The sequence below is a fragment of the Equus caballus genome, chromosome 16, assembly GCF_041296265.1.
Source record: "Equus caballus isolate H_3958 breed thoroughbred chromosome 16, TB-T2T, whole genome shotgun sequence".
In the NCBI taxonomy this organism is placed as follows: Eukaryota; Metazoa; Chordata; class Mammalia; order Perissodactyla; family Equidae; genus Equus; species Equus caballus.
The window spans coordinates 13,399,735-13,412,738 of NC_091699.1; the positions used below are offsets into that span (position 1 = coordinate 13,399,735).

Consider the following 13,004-nt stretch of genomic DNA (forward strand, 5'->3'; position numbering starts at 1 on the left):
CGGCGCGTCCCAGGCTGGAGGCAGCACAGCGTCCCTTCCGGAGGGACTGCGACCCGCAAGTGACCCAGGCCCGCTCGAGGGCAGAAGCTGCGCCTGCTGCGCCCTCTCCCCACCGCGTCCCCGGGTCAGGAGTTCTGGCCTCGCTACCCAGAGCCCCAGGTCCGTGCCCCGCACAGCCCCCGTGGGGAGGCCGAGCCCGCATCCCAGTTCCCGGGGTCGCTGGAGCTCGACTCCCGAGCCGTCCGCCCGCGGAGAGCCCGGCTGGTGCGAGCGCGCGGCAGCGCCCTGGAGCCCCTTTCCTGGGGAGCGCAGTGCCGACCGAGATCGAGACCCAGGTCGGGGCTGCGACCCCGCCAGGGGTCCCCCGGTACGCCCAGGGGTCTCGCGGCGGGCGGGGGCGTTCCCCGGCTGGGCACCCTCCCTGCCTCCGCCCGGATCCCCGCCGAGCCCCGAGCGGAGCGGGGACCCCCAAGAAGTTCGCGCGCCCCCGACAGCCCTCCGCCCCCGACCCCGCTTACTTGTCGCGGCGGGCGCCGAGCTCCGGGATGGCGCCGAGCGGCTGCGCGCCGGCGCCGGGCCCGGGGTCGGGGCGGCGGGCGCACGCGGCCAGGTGTCGCCGGTGCCGCTCCAGCAGGCCGGCGTTCTCGCGGCTCAGCCGCGCCACTTGGCGCTCCAGCTCCTCGATGCGCCGCCGCCGGCGCGCCAGTAGCTCCTGCTGCGCCGCGACGATCCGGGTCAGCTCCTGCAGGTACTCGGCCGCCTTGCCGGGGGGCTCGGCGGCGCCGGCCATGCTCCCGCCGTGCCGGCCGCGTCTCAGGCGAGCGGGCGGCGGGGCGGCGGCGGCGGCGGGGCGGCCATGGCTGCGCGGCGGGGACGGCGCGGGGCGCGGCGGCGCGGGGCTCGCCCGGGGGGCGCGGCGGCGCGGGGCTGGCGCGGCCCCGCCTCGGCTCCCGCCTTCGCCGGCGCCGCCCCCGGCGCTCCCGCCTCCCGCGCCCCGCGCCGCCCCGCCGCCCGCACCCCGCGCCGCCGCCGGGCGGGCAGGGCGGGCGCTGCGGCCGCCGCGGGCGGGCGAGGAGTTTGCAAAGTGCCGGCTGCGGCGCGAGGCGGAGCGGGCGCCCGAGCGGCCCGCGCGGAGGAGGCGGCGGGGCGGGCGCGCGAGACGGCGGGAGGGCGCCGCCTGCCGGCCCGCGCCCCTGACCCGCCTCTGTCGCCTTGTCACCGCCGCCCCCAGCCGTTCTGATGTATAAAATTAATAAAGGGAAATCCGGCAAAACGTGTCTTCATAATGCTATCAGCCCACGACCTGGAGTGCGCATAGAAAAATAGCTAATAAACTCATAAAACTTGGACAGTTTTAACTGATGCAAATCTATTAAAACGCAGGGTGTGTTTTGTAGTCGCGCTCACAGGACAAGCTTTCTAGCCCGGCCCTGCGTTCTAGCAGATGGTGGCCCCGAAGCCTCCACGTGTCGGCGTGGGCCCGCTGCTGCCAAGGCCCGGCGTCACACCCCGGGTCCTGGGAGCTGGGTGGCCTGCAGGACAGACACCCACCTCGACCCTGGTGTGGAGACCGTCAGCATTTTGTTTTGCCTCTGAGCTTCAGTTTCCTCAGCAATAATGTTTTCTATTTCTTGACTTTTGAAAACTCTTCATAATTTCCATACTCCAAATTTCTTTGGAACTAAACTTATTTTTCTGTTTTCTTGACTTGAAGAGTTAGATTATTTCCATTGTTTCTTGTTTTCTAGCAAATGCATTTTAAGGCTATCAATTTACCTCTAGGTAAAGCTTTAGCCACATCTCATAAGTCTCTAAAACTTTGTAAGGTACATTTCGGTGATGCAACTTTTCTTTGTCTAGGCTGGCATTACTCTGGCTTCGCTGAGAGTTGGTGTCCCATACCCGTGTTTGGTGATCCTCTCCACCTCTAGGTGAGGATGAGCCCTGCATGGTTAGACCCCAGACCCCTCAGGGCCTTAGCCCTCCTCTGCTGTCCTCTGGGCAGGGCCTATGGGGAGGGAGGGAGTGGCAGTGGGGCTGTTTCTCAAGGTCCTTAATTCACCAAGGACTCTTCCAGCAGGATGAGGTTATACAGACACCACGCCCAATGAAAATTCCTAACACTTAACTTTAAACTTATCAGTCACTACCAGGCCAGTAATAGTGCTCTAGAAATTTATATTTTTTTTTATAAATTCCATAATTATCTTGTGAAGAACATAATTATCTTACATCCTATTTGTGTGTGTGTGTGTGTGTGCATAAGAAGTATTTATCACTTCAGTTTATACATTTAAAATATACCAACATCTTTGCAAGTCTTTTCTAATATTTCCTCATTTTATAAATACATCCGAAACCTCCCAAAAAGAGATGTGGTCTAGGCTTCTCTCAACTTTTTGGGGAGGTCTGACCCCAGAGTCACTGAGGTCACAGCTGCTATTTGGGAGTGAAGGCACATGTCAGTGAGGATGGCAGGGAGAGGAGCTGACTGGGTGGGGAGAAGGAGCGGCTGGGGTCCCCATTTGCCTATCCCATGGAGACAGACACTGAGCAAGTGGGATGGGTGAGTGTGCAATCTGGGCAGTAGCCTCAGACAAACCCACTCTTGGGTTAATGCTCTGCTGTTGCCATCCTGATAACCTTAACTTCTGGACAGGGAGCCCCACATTTTCACTTTGACTGGACCCTGCAGTCACGAGGCCTATCCTGGAGGAGTGCCCTGGTGTGCTAGTGAGCACCGAGCAAACAGAAGAAAGCACTATCTGTAGCATTTGCCAATTTCCGTGAAATAAATATTCCCGCCACAGCCGACATGAGTGACTGTGGAGCTGGGAGGAGGTGCGATGAGTGTGGAAGAAGGCAGGGTCTGACCACGCCATGTCACAGGTGCCTGGCCTGTGTGGGATGCAGCTTAAACTTAGCAGTAATAATAATGCATCAGCAGAAGAAGAGTCTTGCCTTTGGATCAAAGAGGTTGAGAGCTGGGAGCAAAGATTCCCGCCACAGAAGTCTCCTCTCACAGCCCTGCCCTGCTCCAAGTGAGAGTGCTCCCCGCCCAGCGTCCCTTCATTGGGGGCCAGGGCTGGGGGGACGTGGATGAAGGGCACTGAAATGGCCACACACCTCGGCCACACAGGCCTGACTTTGGAAGATGGTCCAGCACGACTTGCCTTTGGACAGTCTCTGTTGCCGTATACTCGAGTCTCCCTGGCCTTGATCCCTACCTCTGGACCCAGACGTGGTAACGGGCCTCTCTTCTGGATGAGGGACTGAGTTCTGCACTCACGGCCACCCAGAAGTCTCTGATGGTCTCCCCACAGAGCCCGTGACATGAGAACACCCATGGGCAGAGTGGCAGATTCAGACAGGGAGGGGTAAATCGGGGTGCTTTAACATCACTGACAAGACAAAGCCGTGAAAACAAATTTAGGCCATCCAATTCAGACACTGCCCCTCGTCTAAGTTCCCACAGCGTACAACAAAAGAATCGGAACTCTGCAGGGGACACTGTGGTGGCCGCCCAGACCCCCACCTCAGGACGAAGCTCTAACCCCCACTGGCCAGGCACGTTGGCATCCAGTGGCTTGCAGGCACTTCCCTCTCGGGAAACTGCCCGTGCTGATGGACTCTGCCTCACCTGAGGTTATGCCCCCTCCCAGGGCAGCCGTCACGCAGTGGCTGGTCCATGTGGCAGTACCGAAGCCCAGCCCCTGCCTGGACTTGGGCAACTCTCCAGGGCCAGCCCAGCTCCAGAGCTCCTGATGGGATCCGCTGAGGCCTCTGTGGGGGTGGCACCACAGGCCGACCCCTCCCTCTGCCCCATCCTACTCCTCTCCAAACAGTTGCTGGTCCCAAGAGTGCTCCCCAGCAGACCTCCTGCGTGCGAACGCCTTTCCCCTCTTCTCCTGACTGTCCTCATACCACTGCTTGACCCCGTTAGGATTTACAGGATTTACGTGCTGCCCCGTAACTCTAGTTAACGTCTCCTTGCTTTGTATATAGAAAGATTCTAAGCCCTGAAAAACCAGTAATCGGCTTTTCTAATATTATAATAATTATATAAATACAAGTAGTTTGAACTGAACTACAGAGAAAAAGATGTAACTATGCACTCAAAAGAAAATAAAGGTAACAAAAATTTGGAGGCAGAGAGAGGGGAAGGAAAAGGATATTATAATCATTTATTAATTTTTACTATTGTTATCCACATTCAGCTTCTCAGTAAGGTCATCTAGCTTTTTAACAGTACCATTTGTTGTAGAACACTCTTTTTCTTTTTCCTTAAAAGTCTTCCTCAGGGAGCTCTCTGACTCACTTTGTAATTTGGGCTGGCTGCTTCCTCGGCCTGCTGCACGGCTCTCATCAGAGATTTCTTGGCATCACATTTCTGGATTGGGTCCACAATTTCTTGGATTCCACGTATTCTATTTCTTGGATTCCTTTTTCATTTTGCCGTGTGTGTCCTCCAGCAGTTCTCTCAGAGACCGCCTCCGGGGAGGTCTTTGAGTCCTCGTGTGTCTGAAAGTGTTTATTTTGCCCTCACACTTGATTGACAGTTTAGCTGGGTATAGAATTCAAGGTTAAAAATCTGTATCCTCAGAACATGGAAGGGTTTGCCTCATTTTCCTCTATCATCTAGTGCTGCTGATGCTAATTTCCTTCTCGTTCCTTTGAAGAAGTGATTCTTTTTTGGGGGGAGGTGGTACCGCACCCAGTTGGGACATTTGGAAACACGGTGAGGGGCCTTTTGATCATCACAGTGACTGGGGACACTCTGGCATTCAAGGGGCAGGTGGCTGGGATACATTCGGGGAATTCCCATCCAACAAAAACTGTCCCGCTCAGACTACCAAAAAGAGGAACGCGGGCAGAGGACTCGCACCACCTGATTTCATGACTTATTTTAAAGCAAGAGTAATCAAAACAAGTGGTCCTGGGGTAAAGATAAACGACAGAATAGGAGACAGTCCAGAAATGGACACACACGTATACAGCCAATTGATCTTAACAAAGACACCCAGGCAGCCTAACGGGGGAAAGGATAGTCTTTCAACAAACGTTGCTGGAACAATCGGATCTCCACCTGCAAAAGGAAGAACGTCAACTCACAGCATCTGCGGAAATCAACTTGGAATAGATTGTAGACCTAAATGTGAGCTAAATGTAGAAAACTTCCAGGAAAAAATCTTAATGGCCCTGAGTTTGGCAAAAATTTCTTAAGAATGACACCAAAAGCATGACTGTCAAAGAAAAAAATCAATAAATTGGACTTCATCACAGTAAAAAACTTGCTCTTCAAAAGATACTGTTAAGAAAAAGAAGAGGCCACAATATGTATTAGAATAGCTTCAATCAGGAAGACTGACCATCCCTCTTCCAGTGTCCCCATCAGGGCTCATCGGATGGGGCAATGGGCTGGGGGACTGAGGAGGTGGGTGAGCAGCTTTTCCAGGATAGCAGGAAGGCCCCCCCGAGCCCTGTGCCAGGTCGGGGCCTCGACATGACGGCCTGGGAGAGCCTTGCCTGCCCCTGGCCTCCGCGGTCCTCTCCGCAGCCTCCAGCCGAGGACCTGGCCCGGAGAACCCACAGATCCCCGTGTTCTTGTGGAAGGACCTCTGTGTGAATCATTATCATGGGTGCGGCAGAGACGTGGCTCTCAGTCCTCACGACAGAGCTGGACGCCAGGACCAAGTGTGCAGATGGGCCAGCGGCCCTTCCAACCCAAGACGGGCAGTGCCTGAAAGCAATGCGGACCAGGTGCCAGCATTTTAGGGGCAGAAGATGGAGTCTAATCTGGGGATCCCCTTGGACAGGCCCCTCCTGGCAGCAGTTGTCTCTGGAAGATGGGACTGCCTCTTCCAGGTGAGCACGCATTCTCCCATCTGCCCCAGCCAGCGCTGTCACCTCTGTGCCTCACGTCACCCCCCTGCCTGGGAGCATCTGCATTTCCCAGCCCGGTTTCCCAGGAGCCTGCTGCTGGGGCTCCAGAACAATCCTGGCGCTTGGTCAGCCGACCATCCATTCTCGTTGTGGAAGTGGGGGCCGCAAGGCTCTCTGAGGCCCAGGTGCAGAACTGGCCCAGCGTCGTCACTTCCACCACGTTCTGTTGGACAAAGCAAGTCATGAGGCCAGCCAGGTTCAAAGGGGGGTAATAGGCTCCACCTCTGCATGGGAGGTGCCACCAAGCCACATCACACAGGGTGTGGGGACAGCAAGGGCAGCACTGGGGCCATTTTTGTCATCATGGTTTATGTGGTCCCAGGCTCACGAGAAGGGCTCAGTGAGCAATCGCTTGTATTTCAGGGTCTCATCCATCACCTCCGACAGCTCCCCACCTCCTAGCTGGGCTGGGATGAGGAGGATGGAGGGATGAGGGATGGGGCTCACCCTTAGAACACCCCAGGTGCCAGGGCCCCTTGGAGGCAGTGTAGAGCTCACCCCCTCAGCAGGAACCTGTCACCCCAGCTGTCATTGTCCCTCCACCTTTCATGCACCAACAGACGCCCTTGATTGTCATTGCTGCTGCTGCTGATGTCAGTGCTTCCGTGGCCACGTTTACACACCCAGGAGGACACTGTGCCACGGAGCTCCTACCCCACCCCCCCGCTCCTGGGAAGCACGAGGAGCGAGGAGCCTTGTTGAAGCACACGGTGACTGTTCGGTAAATTGAGTCCTGTGGGACGCAGAGCCATGATGCCGTGGAGGGGCCTTGTCAGGGAGCAGAAAGCCCCAGAGGTGGGTGAAGATGAGACGAGCGAGCTGAGAGCTGAAGTCCCCGCATGCTAGGACAATAACGGCCTGCTGAGCCCCCTGACGGCCCCAGCCATCCTCCCCTCACCCCGCGGGGCCCTCCCACAGGCCAGGTGTGGATGGTCAGGTGCACTGTACCAGGGGGGAAGTTGAGACCAAAGAAGGGAGTGGCTTGCCCGAGGCCACTCAGCCAGTTAGAGGCAGGGGTGATCCTGACTTTGACTTCCAGGCTTGGGGTGTGTGGCTTCTCCCCATCTTGTACCTTTTCCAGTGGTTTATTGATTATTCCATAAAACCTTGGGCTGAAGTGAAGGCTGCTTTCACACCCCATCGTAGAGGGTGCAGAGAAGAAAGGGGTGTGAGGCACAGCCGCCATGGCCCCTCACTACTGGGCATCCGCGTTCCCTCCTCTCTTCTCCCCTCCCCCACTCTGCGTCTTCTTGCCTTGGGTGGATCACATGCTGTCACAGCTCTGCACTTTCATATGTGCTGTTCCTTCTTCCGGAAATTCTTTCCCCACACTCTCTAGACTAGCAAACTCCTACCCATCCTACAAGACCCAATCCAAGTGGCACCTCCCTCTAGGAGCCCTCCCTGACTCCTCCAGCCCACCTCAGGTTCCTTTTGGCTCTTCTGCTCGCTGTTTTTAAAAGACGGTCTTTGCCAGGTGGGTGGGGCTGTGGGGAAATAAGCACCAGCTCTCAGTCCCTGCTGGGTGACAGCTGGCACAGCTCCCCACAGGACGACTCAAAGTCGACTGTCCTCCAGGTCTCAAGTGCACATGCCTTTGGCCCGACGATGCCAACTTAGGAATGTGTTCCGCAGTGACCTCACTCACATGCTCAGAGGAATCCTAGAAACTCTGCCCATGGGACCTCCACGGCCAGAGATGAGGTTGGGTGGCTCTCCATGGACTGACAAAGGTGACCCTCAGGATAAAGGAGGTGTCGAAAGTTGGCACAGAATGGTGGACATGGACGTTCCCAACAATGTGAAAATGTGAGGGAATGCGCAGAAGTGTGCACTTGAACATGTGTAGACTATGTGCTTCCGGGGGATACACTCCAGATAACGTGGAGGTGGGTTCCTCCGGGTTTTTATACCTCCTCATGGATATTTTACCCTTTTACACAGTAACAATAGCCAAGGGGTGGGAGGGAGATTGACCCTATAGCCTCTTGTAAAGCTCGGGTATTGTTCTCCAGGCACACATACGGCCTTTTCAAAATATCGCCATGCCAATAAACCGACAGGGAACGAGTACTCTAGGGGTCTCGTAATCTCCGTGCATATCACCCTCTCACTTCATCCGGCATCCTGAGGGCTGGGACCATGTCTGATCGATGCCCACACCTCCACCCCCACGTCCTGCCACCATGAAGGGCTTAGGAAGCATCTGATGGATGAATGGACGAGATGGGGAACGAGAACTTGAGAAGCCTGTGGCCTCCCCGGGAGGCGCAGTCTCTGAGCTCAGAGGTGCCTCAGCACAGGTGTCCTCCCCAGAGCTCTGCGGGCCTCCGGGCACCCTGAACCCTCCCCGTCAGGAAGCAGGGAACAGCCAACAAGGGGGCTCTCTCCTCCCCCTCACATGCACCCCTACCTTTGGCATTCCTTTCCTGTCATCACTCCAGCTTACCCGACCCTTTATTGAGAAAGCGCAGACAAGTGGCAGATGGTACATTCAGACACACAGACAAAAAGTGGTGGAACGAGCCAGGACTCAGAAGCCCCACTGGGCCACCAATTTGCTGATAAGCCCTGGGCACTTCTCGTCATCCCTTTGAGCTTCACCCTTCCTCATCTGTAAATGGGGAGACGAGTCCCCTTTCCAGGCTGCACTGAGGATAAATGAGGTCACGTGCGGAAACACATAGAAAAGAGGTGGTAGATGCACGGAACGTCCTTCTCCACTCCCCGGTCCCCGACTCAGGGATTTACCAGCATCTGTGAAGACCACTCTGGCACAGAGACACTGCTAAACAATAAACGTTATTAGAAAACAATGTGTGTTAGAAATATAAAAGTAGCCCCTAGAAAAATAGAGATAGAAGGCATAATTTTCAAAGCCGTAGAGGGAAAAAAATGGAACAAAGATAATTTGATCAATTTTAAAATGAAATGCAATGAAATCATGATTAACTGAAAACATGAAAAAAGATGGCCAAATGAGTCCAAACAGATCAATGACTACAATAAAGATTAATGTTTTCAACTCTTGTATTAAAAAGGCAGAGACTCTCAGCCAGGATTCTCATGACGCCCAGCTGCGAGTGCTTACAGGAAGTGGAGCACCCCAAGAGCTCCCTCCGTGTTGGGGTCCCTGCTTGCCACCTCCGTCCCCCCCTCACCTGTCCTGGTACTCCAGACCTCCAGTGCTCAGAGCTGGCCACCTTGCTCCCCACTCTGTGGTCACTCCAGGTGGGGCTGGTTGGTGAGCGCAGTCACCTCCTTTCTGCAGGTCAGGAAGGATGCTCATCCCTCAGCTGTCCCACCGTCCAGAAGCAGGTAACTGGCTACCAAGTTGCCACTTTCAGCAACTCTGAGAGCAGCTGCACACACTAAGGTGGGATGGAAGCCACTCCTGGGGTCTCTCACGCACAGCACCAAGCTCCTGGAAGCCATGTGCTCAGAGCATGGTGTCAGGGCTCAGGCCTGTTTCAAGTGCCCGTGGTCCACTGTCCACTGGGCCTAAATGGAAGACGTTGATCTTCCCTTCAAAGAAGGGGGAGAGGATCAGAAAAAGGAGTCCTCAGAGTTAGAGCATTGGCACCAGAGCTTGTCTGGGCCAACACTCCCTTACCGCAAAGGGGGAGTATCAGAGGGGAAGTGACTTGTCTGAGGTCACACACCGTGTCAATGACAGTCACTTTGATGCAACCCCAAATAAGGGCATCCATGCTGCCTTCGTGAATTTTGCTGTTGCTAAGTACTCGCCAAACGTATATTTCATTTTTTTCTTTAAATAACGTTTTTTCCACAAAATTATCTTTAAGTTTCCTTACCAAAAGCTATGTGGTCTGAAATGAAACTTCGTATCACTTGCCATAATCAGAAGGTAATGCATGAAATAAAATAGGATGGAAAAGATGTGGATTTCTCATCAGAAACTGCTGGCGCTGCGCCCTGAGCGTTTGAAGCCTGCTCCTTCGACACTGGCAAGTTCTGGGGAGTGTTCGAGAGCTCTCAGCACCTCGCTGGGCCCTTCTCCTTCGCAGCGTCGCCGAATTGAAAGAGACGCAGACAAGGAGGTCCTTCTTCCCTGTCGCTCCGTGTTGCTCAATGCGTTTCTGTCCACACCCCTCAGACACCCTTGTGGACTTGGTCTTGGGTGTGTTGGGCCCCACAGGGCTGGTCCTGACCCCCGTCTCTGCCTTTTCATCTGTGACATGGGGATAAGAGTACCGCCTGCTGAGGGGCGCTGGAGGCCTCGAGATTCAGTGAGGTCACATGAGTCATGGCACAGCGTCCTCCTGAGGGACTCTCGTTGTCACCACAACGACTGAAGGAGGGGCAGCTTCAATAGTCCTCCCTGTAGGGGACAAGCACAGCAGACGCCACCCCACCAACGGCCCCCTCCTACAGATGGGAAGCCTGGGGCCCGAGCCCAGGCCTCCTCCCTGAGAGCCCGGGTGCACAGCATCTGCAGCCCCCGTCAGGGGCCCCAGGACCTGTCTGAGATGGGAGGGGGGAGGGAGGAAAACAGCACACTGAGACGTCAACACGAACGGACGTTTAATTAAATGTCCACAGGACGTAGCATTAGTCAACTGTCAAGTGTGGCTCAACTCAGCTCTTGTATGGTTGTACACAAATTCTATTTAATGAGGCACGTGGGTGCCATTTAATATGTTTGATGTGACGCGGTGTGGATATGCCAAAACAGGACCTAGCGGAAGTCTTAAAATAGCCCTGCTCAAAAAGGAAGGGGTTTGCCAAAGAGCCCGCATTCCTTCGTTCGTTCCTCCGTTCCTTCCGAGCCCTGCGTCTGAGCAGCCAGCGGAGCCCACGTCAGGGCAGCTTCTGCCGAGGGGCCTGGCCTCCCTCTGGCCCGCAGTTCTCCGTGTCCTGTCCTCAACTTGATTCTTCCCTCCCTCTCCTCCAGGACAGGGTCCCTCCTGCATGGGCAAACAGGGAAACTGAGGCTCAGAGAGAGCCAGGCTGGCCTGAGGTCACAGAGGTTCCCCCAGTCAGTGGCAGAGGGGGGGAATTAGCACCCAGACCTCGGAGCTGTGCCCCTCCTGGAAGCAGGAGGCCTGCGCCCCCAGGGACCTCTCCCGGAGCCTCAGGAATCTTTCTTTACGTGGCTGGCCCCGCCTCCCCTCCCAGAAGTGTGCAAGGAAGCCCGTTACAGATTCATGTGGCACCGACTGCATTTCCAATTAAGAGAACACGGTTGTTCTAATTTTAACTTTGTCGCACACTACCGCCGCCCCCCCGCCTCCCCGCCTCCCCACCTCCCCCCTCTCACCGTGTCTATAAGGGATGGTTTCGCCTCCCGAGAGCATGATGCAGCGCCAGCTCTCTTGTCTGCTACTTGGGATGAGTCATCCTTTGGAGGGCTCTTCATAACGTGGGTGACTTGAATCGCTTGTTCTGGGGTCCCTGACAGACGCTTCCCTCATTAAGCAAAGAACGCCCACCCAGTTAGCACCTGGACCAGGCTGGAGGCTGAGGCCCCGCTTAACCACGACCCTTAGAATAAAATCCAGCCGCCTCCCCTGGCCTGCCAGGCCTCTGCTCTCTGCTGACTCATCTCCTCCAGCTCTTCCCCTCCTCCCCACTCCCGCCCAGGATCGCCAGATAAAATCCAGGGTGCCCAGTTACACTGGAATTTCAGATCAACAACAAATTACTTTTTTAGTATAAATACGTCCCATGCAACATTTGGGACATACTTACTAAAAAAGCATTCACTGTTGATCTGAAATTCCAATTTCAGAAAGTTAGCTGGGTGCCCTCTATTTTTATTTGCTAAATCTGGCGACCCTACTCCAGCCGCACTGCCTCCTTGCTGTTCCACGATCACGCCGATAGCATCCGCCGCTCAGGGCCTTGACACACGCTGCTCCTTCAGCCTGGAACATGCCTCCAGCCCCATCTTTGCTGATTCCTTGATGCCGGGATCTCAACTCAAACGTTGCTGCTGCAGGAAAGTCTTCCCTGACCCCTGCTGCCTCCTCATCTCTCCCGCGGCCTCGTTCTGTGTTTCTCGTGGCATTTAGTGCTCTCTCTAAAATGACCTTACCTGTTTATGCCTTTTCCCGCTTCCCCACTACCATTCAGCTCCGTGGGAGCAGCCGGGTGTGCCCAGCAGAGAGCCAGGCACACGCATGTTTGTTGAATATTTCCATCATCCTTGCAAGAGAGGATCATGTTGCCCACAATGCAGCCGAGGAAACAGGATCAGAGAGGTGGATGGCTTTTCCTTGGTGTCCAGCTGGCCCTGCATATGCCAGGAACTCTTCCCAGTACTTTCCTTGAATTAACTCATTTAATCTCAAATCAGCCCAAACAATGGAGGTACTGTTATTGCCTCCATTTCTCAGGTAAGGAAACTAGGCACAGAGAGGTTCGGCAACTTGTTCATGGTCACACAGCACATGAGAAGTGCAGTCAGGATTTAACCCAGGCCTTCTGACTCCAGAGCCTGCACAGAGACAACAGTGGCCTGTCCAGCCCCTCACTTCACTCACTTAAATGTTTACAACAGACCCGCAGAAGCCCTGCCTCAGCCACACAACCCCAACATTCTCTTGACTTCAGCCATGTCCTTCCCTGCTGCCACCATTGCCCACCCAGCACACACACATGCCTCCTTGTTCTCTCCCTGGTCATCTTTGCAAGTGCTGTTCCCTCTTCTTGGGAACGCTTCTCTTTGTCCACCAGAAAAGCCTTTTACTGTTCCATCAAGATTCCTGGGCGTGTCCCTCCTCCAGGCAGTCCTCCTGACCATCCTTTCCCCCACACTAGGCTGGGGCCTCCTCTGACTGCTCCCACTCTAGCCGTGGTCTAAGCCTAGGCTGTCTCCATACTGGACCATGAGCTCTGGAAGGGCAGGGGTGGGTCGGAGGCCTCCCAGGGCCCAGCGCCCAGTGCAGGCTGGGCTGAGAGGGTGCGGCAAGTTCAGGATGGCGAGGACTGTTTCTCCTATCAGCAGGGAACCTTAGCAGCTTTTGTCCTCTCTCTCCCCAGCAGGACTTTGGTCACCACTCCAGGCTGTCCCTGGCCAACTAGGGTTGACTCCACGG

General features: G+C 55.4%; 2 protein-coding genes and 1 long non-coding RNA gene across 6 annotated transcripts in view; 1 reads left to right on the forward strand and 2 right to left on the reverse strand.

The window, feature by feature from the left end:
- The window catches only part of IQSEC1 (IQ motif and Sec7 domain ArfGEF 1), a 353,310-nt gene extending 352,422 nt beyond the window's left edge, over window positions 1-888 (reverse strand). For 2 of the 4 annotated variants that reach the window (XR_011426771.1, XM_070237170.1), the window contains exon 1: window positions 519-885. Coding sequence is in view for 3 of the 4 variants with exons in the window: in XM_070237170.1 (XP_070093271.1) it covers window positions 519-790 (272 nt within the window). In the remaining variant the exon portion in view is untranslated. Of the gene's footprint in view, window positions 1-518 lie in introns of all 4 variants that reach the window. The other 2 variants (XM_070237174.1, XM_070237169.1) reach the window with 2 other exon arrangements.
- LOC138918164 (kinetoplast-associated protein 1-like) lies at window positions 789-1,247 on the forward strand. Its single transcript, XM_070238361.1, has one exon. It carries the CDS (start codon window positions 789-791, stop codon window positions 1,245-1,247), a length of 459 nt encoding a protein of 152 aa, XP_070094462.1.
- A 9,224-nt stretch (window positions 1,248-10,471) lies between these two features.
- Window positions 10,472-11,537, reverse strand: LOC111768473 (uncharacterized). The gene is made up of 2 exons (XR_002800875.2): window positions 11,225-11,537; window positions 10,472-10,871 (listed from the first exon to the last, which is right to left on the reverse strand). It is a non-coding gene; the product is annotated as an uncharacterized lncRNA (long non-coding RNA).
- Between the last annotated feature and the right edge of the window lie 1,467 nt (window positions 11,538-13,004).

Bases quoted from the DNA above. Each gene is read 5' to 3' on its own strand.
- LOC138918164 (XM_070238361.1), top strand. From the start codon at position 789: ATGCTCCCGCCGTGCCGGCCGCGTCTCAGGCGAGCGGGCGGCGGGGCG.